Source organism: Nilaparvata lugens, chromosome 5, assembly GCF_014356525.2.
Source record: "Nilaparvata lugens isolate BPH chromosome 5, ASM1435652v1, whole genome shotgun sequence".
In the NCBI taxonomy this organism is placed as follows: Eukaryota; Metazoa; Arthropoda; class Insecta; order Hemiptera; family Delphacidae; genus Nilaparvata; species Nilaparvata lugens.
Window position 1 is genome coordinate 50,255,102 of NC_052508.1, and position 12,240 is coordinate 50,267,341.

At 32.9% G+C, this 12,240-nt stretch overlaps 1 protein-coding gene and 1 long non-coding RNA gene across 2 annotated transcripts in view; both read right to left on the reverse strand.

Moving 5' to 3' along the window:
* Positions 1–5,067: 5,067 nt before the first annotated feature.
* On the reverse strand, positions 5,068–8,037 carry LOC120351401. Its single transcript, XR_005571372.1, has 2 exons — positions 7,512–8,037; positions 5,068–7,169 (listed from the first exon to the last, which is right to left on the reverse strand). It is a non-coding gene; the product is annotated as an uncharacterized LOC120351401 (long non-coding RNA).
* Positions 8,038–9,577: 1,540 nt separating this feature from the next.
* Positions 9,578–12,240, reverse strand: part of LOC120351633 (longitudinals lacking protein, isoforms N/O/W/X/Y-like) — a 6,946-nt gene continuing 4,283 nt past the window's right edge. Inside the window, exons 2-3 of the mRNA XM_039429523.1 lie at positions 11,569–11,781; positions 9,578–9,747 (exon numbers count right to left, since the gene is read on the reverse strand). Coding sequence (XP_039285457.1) covers positions 9,578–9,747; positions 11,569–11,781 — 383 coding nt within the window. The remainder of the gene's footprint in view (positions 9,748–11,568; positions 11,782–12,240) is intronic.

A 12,240-nucleotide genomic window follows, 5' to 3' on the forward strand; every position in this document is an offset into this window, starting at 1 on the left:
GATTATTATGTGCTTTGCATACTGACGGGCCTTATCAACTGTTTCCTATAAGGCTGAGTAAAATGTCTCTTTCTCTAGTTCAGCCGAGTCATCTGTGGGAGCATATATTTGTATTAGTGACACCCTTTCAGCAAACTCTAAATCTGCAGAAATAATTCTAGAGTTTACTGCCGTCCAGCTCACCATTTTTCTTTGGCACTCATCACTTAGTATAATGCCCACTCCTTCCTTTGCTCTAGCTTTCATTTCCACCCCTGAATATAGAAATGTGTATCCCTTATCTAAAGCCATCTCACCACATCCTTTCTTTTTGGTTTCACTAATGCCCATCAATTTCAATCCATATTTCTCCATCTCCTCGACCACCTCACACTCCTTTCCAGCAATAGACGTAACGTTCCATGTTCCAAATTTCATAAAATTGCATTTCCGTTTTTTATTCCTTAAGTCCGGTCCTGTTCCGAGGCTCGTTAGTCTTCCCTGAATCCGAGTTTATCCAGCGTGTGGGGGATTAGCCCAACGACGCCTTCTTTGGAGTACTTCTTTGTCTGCCTCCTACCCTTCGACCTGTCCGGCTTGGGTGACCCTGCTGGTAGTTACACTACCGCCGGCATAGCTCTCTGGGTCACAGGAGGACGCAAGCCCCTCCACCAACGACAAGGTGTTGTACTCCCCAGAGGGGTTGAAAAATTCATGTGTTTTTAATTGTAAATTGAATTGTGTAATTGAAGAATTTTAAAGTGACACATAACCTAGCTACATTTGGACTGTTCTATAAATTAGAATTGGAACCGTTTTGGGCGTATGCCTGTGCTACTTTCCTGTAAGTTGTGTATTATTCTGAATGATTAAATGAATAAATATTAGCTTTTCAGTATCTGCCACATTACAACGAATTGGTCAATGGTCCCCTTGGTCAATAGGACTGATAGTACAATATTTTGAATTTTTCATCATACCCTTACAAGAATTATTTGATGAATTATTTATTATTTGATCGAATTATTTTTGGACAATGTTTGAGACCAATCACATTTGAATGTTTAAATGACGAATTTGAACATGTACAAATGACGATTTGTCTGAAAAATACAGAGAAATATGGTTTGTTGAGAAAATACTTAATTACTTATCTCGAAAAAAACCATGATGTACTTTTGTATATGAATAAAATACAAGTATTGCTATCAAGAAATAGTAGGAGAATATTAGTCAATTTCTTATATATTATATCATATTATATAAGTCAAATGTATTACAAATTTGGGAAATTCCAATTGATCTAAAAAATACAGATATTTGTAAAGGAACATGCGACTGTAAACCATTTTTAAAATAATCACTGAAAAATTCATGTATCCATTTAGGTGGTCGTTATATGCCACAAAATGAAAAGCATACCAGTGGGATTCGAACCCGCAACCAGGCAGTGCTAGCAGGATGAAGGTGTAAACCTTACACCACTAGATCAACCTGGCCACAAAATGATTGAATAAAAATAAGATATCAAGCCACACCATTATTCATAGGTTTGACTTACTTACACGGGATGGATAGAGAGTGTAGACAAGCTACGAATAGGACAAATTGAAATAAATCTCGCTTTAAAATTCGTTTGTTCGTCTAATTGCAGTACTAAGTAATAATACACCATTTAGTTCAATATAGCGCAAAAATAACAGTGTCACTATTCTTATTTGATTATTTAATCTTCCTCTCTATCTTGTTTGCTCTACAACCCGGAGTAGGCTTTGGTATTCTCTACCACTCGCCTCCATTCCATTCATCTCTGTCAGCAGTTTCGGACTTCCAATCCTGCCATGACACAATCCATTCAGCAAAGTTGTGGCTTTCCTTTCCTCCTGCGGTTGTTCAGCTTGCTGCTCCTCAATATTCTGAGAAGTACTTGGTTTTCTTCAACTCAATGAAAGTGTCTCAGCCGTTTAGTCAACCTCTGACACTTTACAAATTTATATTATAAGATTAGGAAGACTATAAGACAAAGCCCAATACAGTCTTTATTGATATCAACAATTTAAATCTAACCTATAGCGATAAAGAAATAAACTTTATTTAAAGGAGAATTATTAAACAGAAAAATTTAAATAGTTGAAATTGAATTAACTAAAGTACACAAAAAGAAAAGAATAATGTATGTTTCGTAGAAGATATGAGCTAATAATAAAGTAAATCAGTATCAGATAAGAAGTAATGTGAAGTGATACCTTATTGAAAGATGATTTATACAAATAGCACATTCATACAAAGATGAATGAATTGGAAATCTCACTATATCTCGCTTCTGTATTTGTGTATCCATCTCAGAATCATATTTTATTCTCCAAATATCATTTTCACATGTTGGACCACAGATTAATCACAGCATTTTTCTTTCAGCAAGTCTGAGAGCTTTCTCATCTTAGTCCAGTCACTTTATACATTGGTGAATGCAATTTATATTGTAGTTCTGATTTTTTAATATATTATTTTGGTACATAAGAGGAGTCCAGAACCAATTTCTTCATGCAAAATTTTCTTGTGCTAGATACAGTGTGGCCCATTTTCCAGTTTTCAGCTGTATCTACCAAATCTCGTAATCGGACAGTAAATTTGCTTTCGCCTTTCTTTAGATTATAAAATTCTGAATGAAATGAGATCATTCGGAACTCTCTATCTTTGATGAGTAATGAGTTATGATTTTTCAAAAATGAGTGAAATTTGAAGAAGAAAATCAATGTTGATGAATTTTAGTTTTTGATCAACAATATCTTCCGATTGTTACCATTTAGATGTATAATTCAAAATCCCTCTGGGCGTATTTTTGTGCTCTACAATCTGAGATCAGGTAGAGCGCTCTATCTTATGAAGATTTCCAGGTACACCTGACAACAATGCTCCTTGTACTGTGAAAAACACCTAATTTTCAGCTTCAACCATTATCACCAACTACATTGTCCTCACATTGATATTTCGCACAATGACATAAGTTCATGATATCATGTTCCATGAGAATCACCCGTTAGATGCACTTCATTTCAGTATTTGCTATTGGAGAGGAGCGCTTAAGGACACCTCAAGGAAAATTAGCTGAAAATGAGGTGTTTTTCACAATACAAGGAGCATTGTTGTCAGGGGTACCTGGAAATCTTCATAAGATAGAGCGCTCTATCTGATCTCAGATTGTAGAGCACAAAAATACGCCCAGAGGGATTTTGAATTATACATCTAAATGGTAACAATTGGAAGATATTGTTGATCAAAAACTAAAATTCATCAACATTGATTTTCTTCTTTAAATTTCACTCATTTTTGAAAAATCATAACTCATTACTCATCAAAGATAGAGAGTTCCGAATGATCTCATTTTATTTAGAATTTTATAATCTAAAAAAAGTCGGGAGCAAATTTTTCTTTCCGATTAAGAGATTTGGCAGAAATAGCTGAAAACTGGAAAATGAGCCGAAAATACTAGGTTTTTGAGCCACCCTGTATCCAGCACAAGGAAATTTTGCATGAAGAAATTGGTTCTGGACTTCTCTTATGTACCCAAATAATATATTAAAAAATTAGAACTACAATATGAATTGCAAGCAAACCCCTTTTTTATGTCTATATTGACTGGACTATCTGCAATCAGCATCAGCCATTACCCAGGCTTTACAGGAAGACCTCTCAATAGCTCACACTAACAAAAGCTGTTTTATAATCAATTGTCAGGAAGTGCAGAGCCAATCCACTTTCATATCAATATAATAGTGTTTAATATAACATTAATATATATAATAGTGTGTTTGTCTTCTCGGTCTCAACATTTTATAGTTTTTTCAAAGTTTGGAATTTTCCAACTATTTGTAATTAATTTTATTTAATTTGAAAAATTTATGTGTTTTGAATTGTAAATTGAATGTGTATTGAAGAATTTTAAAGTGACACATAACCTATCTATACATTTGGACTGTTCTATAAATTAGAATTGGAACCGTTTTGGGCGTATGCCTGTGCTACTTTCCTGTAAGTTGTGTATTATTCTGAATGATTAAATGAATAAATATTAGCTTTTCAGTATCTGCCACATTACAACGAATTGGTCAATGGTCCCCTTGGTCAATAGGACTGATAGTACAATATTTTGAATTTTTCATCATATTCTTACAAGAATTATTTATTATTTGATCGAATTATTTCTTGGACAATGTTTGAGACCAATCACATTTGGATGTTTAAAACATACTACATAAATTGTGGACCATGTCTGAGACCAATGTGAGTTTTCAGGTGGCTTCTGTGTTTAGTGCGGTGAGGACAGAAAGGACATTGGAATTGCGGCTCCTTGCCACATTCATACTCATGATGAGTATACAAAGTTCTCTTTTCTTTATAGCTTTTATTACACATGTTGTAACGGTATCTTCCATTCACAAATGTCGATTTGTCTGAAAATGCAAAGAAACACGTTTAAGAACAAAATCATATGAGAACAAGCATCTCGAAGATACCACGAAATAGTTCTATAAACAGGTTATACTAGAAAAGTATTTTTGTATTATAACACACTTTAAAAAGATGAAAAACTTAATGAAACATTCACTAATACTGTATAGTATTTGAAAAAAGATTAGAATATTCCAGTCAGTGATCTTTAAATGAGCGTATGATTATCCATTTGAAAGATAAATTTTCATATGCAAAATATACAGGGATTAGTTGAGAAACATGCAATTCTGAATATGAATTATGTACGAACGAATGGAGCACCAGTTTTAAAACACCTAAAATAGAAAGTAAGTATAAGTCCAATAGAACAAACCTGAATAATTGTCAATGCCAACCTGCTATAAAGAAGAGATTTTATAAATTCATAATTGATAATTTGATGAACATAGCCCCACTTTGGACAAGTTTAATGAACCAAATTGAGAAAGAGAACGTTTTGGGCTAGCCCATGTTTTTTCTATCCAACATTGTTATGTGTATAATGAAATAAATTTCTCAATTATTAATAAGAGAAGGGATGGATGGGATGTAGCCAAGCTACAAATGGGAAGAAACTGAAAAAATAACATTCTATAGTAGTGATTGACCTTTTAATATTGTTTACGGTAATAAGTAACACATAATTCTGTAGCATTTCTTACACCAAAATGAACTTAAAGTTTTCATCTCTGTTTATAGCACAATAATAACAGTGCAGTTATTGCTGTTTGATTGTTTGATAAGGTTGCGAATCTGTTTAGTACAATGAAAACAGAGCGGTGGTTTGAATGTTTCGTATACTACACCCACTTAAGGATTCCAAAACATATGAGAGATTCTAGATTATTTTTGGGCCATGTTTGAGACCAATGTGGGTTCTAAGGTGACCTCTCTGTTTGGATCGATGTGGGCAGTAGGGACACTGGAACTGAGGTTCAATGCCACACTCATACTTCTGATGTAGACGCAAACTTCTTTTCTCTTTATAGTGCTTTCCACACTGGTTGCACTCATATCTCCTGTTCAAAAATACTGATCGATCTGCAAAAATACACAGAAACTGGTTAAAAAATTTTATTAGTAAATTGTCCAAAAATACAGAGAAATTTGTTAGAGTTCTTCAATGCATGCTGAAGGTGAAGCTTTTAGCATTAAATTTACCCAATTCATATATAAATGAAGGAGCGTACATACCTATGTGCCACGAACACGCGCATTTCACTTTTTCATCAGCTGATGATATGTTTATCAAAATCTTTATCTTACTGTTTCTGTACAAATACAGATATAATAAACTTAGCATCAGCTGATGAAAAGTGAAATGCGCGTGTTCGTGGGGCTTAAGTCTGTACGCACCTTAATGAGACGAATTAGAAATAATGTGTATAGAATAGAGGAAGAGTAGGCAGAAAAAATAGATTAAGATTCAAAAAATTAAGTGTTTTTATGGAATAGAACATAGAATTGAATGGAATCATATGAGAGAATGAATAAGTGAATAGGGAAAGTTTGGTGGAAGATGTGGAGGTAAGACAGTAAACTTTAGGTAAGAGGAAAGACAGTGAACTAATCACTTTATAGAATGAAGAAAACATTTATTATGCTCTATTAATGTGGAGTGATAGAGAATAATTCAAATTAACTTCGAAAAGTATTTCTAGTGGAACAAGTGATACTTCGTTTCTAATTTAATTTAATTGATTGAACAATAGGAATAAGATATCTGAAAGGAAGAGAGCCCTAAAAGAACACACAAGTAAGTACTGGTAGAACATTGTCATGTTTCTAAGAGAAAAATAAAATTAAACACAGTCATTTTTAACATAATTGAATGGAATAAACTTTGGAGTGGAAAAATAACAATCACGTTTGTGGGCGTAGCATATTTATACTGACAATAACAAAGACAATGGATGCTCTAAATTTCACAAGAAATGAGAATGAAATATATTGGAACAACTGAAGTATATGGAGAAAGCAGACTTCAACCAAATAAACTTTTCTTCAAAACATTTATGGAAGTCGTTCTCTTAACTTCATGGTCTGCAAATACCAGCAGGAAGAAATATTATTGTCGCTCAAAAACTCAAGTTATTTCTATTTTTTCACTTCGGATAAAATTTATCACACAGAATTAATATTCACTAGGGAAATAAATTCAAATTGGAATTTCTATTCAATTTTGTTCAGTGATGAGATGGTGGATGAACATTAACACATAGAATCATAATCTAGAAAATCGCATTGTTTGATAAATGGTGAAGTGAATGAATCAATTCAATTCAACTATATTTTCCACCGATAAAAAATGGACAAACAAATTATCAATGGGAAAAGAATTAACATTTAATAGAAAAGTCGTGAATATTTCGAAGACTCTAATTGAAATTTTGGCCATTACCAATATCTTAATCTCTTTAAAACTAAGATTGGTAAGGACAAGTAATTCATATTTGATAAAGATTTAGGTATTATATTATAGTTAAAAAGATTCTAAATGAAATTTGGGCCATGTATGACACCAATGTGAGCTTTTAGATGGCCTTTCTGTTTGGTCCGATGAGGACAATAGGGACATTGGAATTGCGGTTCAATGCCACACTCATACTTCTGATGTTTATTCAAACTTTTCTTTTCTTTATAACTTTTCCCACACTGGTTGCACTGGTATCTCCTGTTTGATAATGCTGAGTAATCTGCAAAAATACAGACATTTGTTAAGTTTTGCATACATTCGAAATAGCTACAACAGCTACTTGGTTATGGCCCACTACAAAGTATTCAGAATTCAGAAGGAGACTTAGATATTGGAGACAATAATATCAGCTGCTGATATGAAAGATTAAACTGACATGTAAAATGTGTGTTTAAATTGACATTTTAAATGTGTGTTATTATTCAGAAATAAAATGGATTACGAACAGTACAATCATGTCTGGTAGATAATTAGAAATATTAAGCATCACACTTTCACTTTCTAGAATTAAAGAACCTGAGGCAATAACCATGTAAAAATATAAGGATATTTCATAACGTACCTCTCTACATAAACTAGTTCTCAATTCAATAACATTAGTAAGGTGAACGATGATAGTGAATTATACACTTTCGTATTCATCAGTATTTTTCTGCGAATGATGTGCAAATCATTCAAGATAAATAAGCCTACTGAATAAGTAAAAGTTGATTATAATCTGGAAAAATCAAGCATACCTATATCAATAAAACACTTTATGAATTTGAATAGATGTGACAATAGAGACAGTATGCTTCTCAATTATTGAAAAATTTGTTGATCGATTCTCTCGATCAAGAGAATTTTGATTCTCTCGTACAATAGTGAATATTCATGAACTGCCAATATTTTTTGGAAAGAATGGAAAAAGTTTCTTTTGAATGAATTGTTGATGAAGCCTGTCAATTAGAATAGAAAACCAATACTGAAAATATTATGATTTCGAAATTTAAAATGATATTATATAGGGCCATATGAATAAAGTTGAGCATTTGCTCATACTTCTAAAATATGGAGCATTTGCTTCATTTTCTATGAATAAACGTGAGCAAAACCTTTTGCTCATGCTCATCAAAAAAATAGTTTGAGCATTTGCTCAAAAGTAAAAGCTTTTGCTGAAAATTGTATGAATAAACTAGAACATTTGCTCAACTTTTGAAGCAAATGCTTCAAAAAAGGTGTGAGTCTAGTCTAGACCAGCTTATCACCTTTTGCTCATAGTAAAATGGCTCAAAGGCTATTGATATTATAAGAATATGCTGAAGATTATTATAGAGATGAAATTTTTTCACGCTATTATTTCAAAATTCTAAACTCAACTAACCTAAAACTCTATTCATAAAAAGAAAACAGAGCAGACGACGAAAACACAAGCGGTGCACCCTAATTGTATATTTAGCGCTTCCGTGAGCTATAAAAACAAAGTAAGGCTACAAATTGAATCAGCTGATGAAACATCTTTAAAATACTTGAGCATTTGCTCTAAAGTTCAGAAGCATAAGGTAAGAGTATAAGGTAAAGCTTATTCATATCAAAATGAGCAAATGCTTTTGCTTCTACCTTTTGCTCATGAGCAAAACCTTATGCTCAATGCTTTTGCTCATGAGCATTTGCTCTGGTTTTATTCATATGGGCCATAATAATAAAATAATCATAATTATCAAATACATAATTTATTTCATAAATTACAAGAATCTCTACTCTCTACAATATCTACACTATCATGACCAGCTCCAATAGGCTAGAGCACTTGTAGCACCTAGAAGAAAAGTGATAGAAAACTGATCACAAGAACTGCAAATTACACAGACTGAACTGAATATATTCAACTTATAACAAAGAAGAGAATTTAGTTTTCAACAAAAATCGTATAATGAAAACATAGTACGGTGAAAAATAATAATTTGTACAAGGTAGCTGCGTTGAATTAAATAATTTTGGTACAAGGGTAGGTTGATTAGTAATGCATACATGCTTGTAGAGAACAAACTAGATAACGTTCAGAAGCGTACCTGGTGGCATTTGGAAGTACCATTCATCCTCTACACGGTTTGAAGGCGTTGCATTCATCCAGTTTGTTTTGATTAGTGAAAGTATGATGTCATTTTCTGGTGTCAAAATTCTATGATCCATTGATTCACTGTAGACCTATCAACAGGATCGTCACAATGAACAGCCTTTAAACATTGATAAATCTCACTAGGCTTCACATTCTCAGCATTTAAAAATTCGATAACAGCTAGTTGTTTTGAACACCACAACATGACACGATACTTTCACTAACAAAAGAAAACTGGATGAATGCAAGCCCTTCAAACTGTGCAGCCGTGAAGAGGATAAATAACACTTCCACATGCCACCAGCCGCGCTTCCGAAGATTATGTAGTTTGCGCTCTACAAGTATTATTTTGTGCATTACTTATCAACCTACCTCTGTATGATTATCTTATAATACGATAATAGAGTCTTATAGCCGCTAAATCTGAACTGTCTATATTGCAATATAACTGTTAGCTGTAAGTTTGTAAGATTGTAGACGTAACAAATAAATGAATAAAAATTAAACTTTTGGCGAGAAATGTCTGACAGCTACATGACTCTGAGGTTACAGTTCTTTTTAGCCCTGAAAGGACAATGCGGACACTGGAACTGAGGCTCCTTGCCGCACTCGAACTTTTGGTGTGATTTCAGACTTCCTCGCTCTTTGTAGTGTCTGCCGCATTTACAGCAAACAAATCTCCCATCGATAAATGCAGAGTCTGCAAAAATAAATTCATCAGGCTAGAGCTGAAGACCGGTTATACACAAAAAAATGAAATCTGGAAACTGGAAAACTTGAGACATAGTTTTGAATATGTTTACAGTTCTTTAGACCTGTACTAATACAAGTTTAATGAATATGTACCTACTAATTATTGAATTTTCACAATTATTACAACAGTATCGTAATTTTATCTTTTGTGATTCCATACCCTTTTCAAAACACAGGGCGTTATCGTCATTTGAGACTTAGATACAAATCCAGATCCTATGAATATGGATTGTAAATATTATGTAGATAAAAATTTTCACTTCCATCTATAGGGCTACTAGAATTAAAGAAACCCAATAAAAGTTAAGTGCCATTTTTATTTTCTTAAATCACAACTAGTTGACCGAGCGAAGTGAGGTCTAAGATTCAAGTCGACGATTTGGCATTTCTCTTAATGTTTAAATATTTATATGTTGCGCATTTACGGCGAAGCGCGGTAATAGATTTTCATGAAGTTTGACAGGTATGTTCCTTTTTTAATTGCGCGTCAACGTATATACAAGTTTTTTTGGAAATTTTGCATAAAAGGAAAAAGGAGCCTCCTTCATACGCCAATATTAGAGTAAAAATCAGACTAAAGAATTATTCATCATAAATCAGCTGACAAGTGATTACACAGATGTGTGGAGAAGCCAGTCTATTGCTGTATTTCCATAAGGTCTATATAGTTTCAATCAGGTACTTGTGGATGAGAATACTGCGTGAGGTCTACTGTTCACAGAACTACTAGTCTTAACTCATTGGAGCAATTTTCGAGTGTAAATAAAATAAACTGTAGTCGAGTGGATTAGATGCTGGCTTTATAATGAAGAGGCCCGGGTTCGAATCCTGTGCCGGGTAATATATTTTTCTCGGGCCACTCCCGTGTTTCGAATGAACACGTTTATAATTTTGTTGGCCTGAAAAGCAGTCGTTAGGTCATGTCAGAGGCCCTGAAATTGATCATTTGCGACCTGTAAACTCTGACACCAGACCTGAGCCAGCCAGGCCACTCTATATATTATTATTTATCATTGATATTAGTTTATTGTTCATAACATAAACTGGCATTAATTGAATGTTTTAGATTTCATTTTATTTACACTTGAAAATAGTTCTAATGTTTCATTAGTTGAAACTAGTTGTGATTTGATAAAATAAAAAAAGGATTTTTGATAACGTTTATTGTGTTACAATATTATGATTTTATTATGGGCTTATAAATATCAAATGTCAGTATTTTCTAGCATATTCAGTTCTGAGAATAGACTTTAAAAATGTTTGTGTTTACACAGACCAATTTAAAAAAGGTAAAATTAAAATTAGTAAAACGGATAACGTCTGACGTGAAAGCTCCTAGATTTTATTAAATATTCACCACAATATTCGAAAATCATAGAGTAGGCCTACATTGTCAAACAATAACAATTGAAAATCAATCAAAAATAATAACGTTGAAGTTAGAGGCTGCACAGAATGAAACACTTCACTAACTAGTCAAAAAGTTTATTATGATTAATCATCATGGAATTGAGGTTCATAAAGTCTGTTTGCATGAAATACACAACTAAAATTTTTAATTCTTAATAAAATTCAACTCATTTTGATCGATAATATGTATCAATGTATACAATACAATGTATTCTAGGTTCATTGGATACTACCAAAGAATACATGAGACATACATACATGAGACATGGATACATGAGATTACGTTTTTTGACATCTCTCTAATTGGAAATTTTTTTCACTTACAATAAGCTTGCGTTTCACATATTTTATTGATTACATCGTTGTTTGTTTATTTCATTTAAATGTTTGAGCGCGAAATGCGATTTAAGACTAGACTTCTGCTTGGCACGATAAGGACATTGGGGACACCGGAACTGAGGCTCCACACCGCATTCGTACTTCAGGTGATACTTCAGAGTTCTCTTCTCCTTGTAGCTTTTGCCACACTTGTAACACACGTGTCTCCCGCCGTCAATGATCAATTGAATACCTGTAAACAACCACATCACAGATCAGCATAACTGAATATTAAAGAAATTGTTTTTTTTTTTAATTTGAATTTTTATTCTCAACAAAATACAGCATACACATGCATACATCACAATATCTGAAGTCTTCTAAAAACATAGGACATTAACTGAAATGCTCTATACAATAGAATAAAAATAAATTTAAAAAAATCCAAGACAGAAAACGAGATCATACTGAAATAAGGAGTTTTACAGATATAGATAGAAAGTAGCAGGGGATATTGTAAAATGTACTTTCTGAAATAAAATGAATTTGAATTGAACTGTTTGATATATAATTAGCTATGTCAAAACTTAGATTCAGTTTAATAGAACTATGATGATATAAATTTGCAGTTTAAATATACTACCGGGTGAATCATTAGTAAATAACCAATAAATTGATTGGGAAAGAAGAATTAACATGTCCAGTCAGAAAA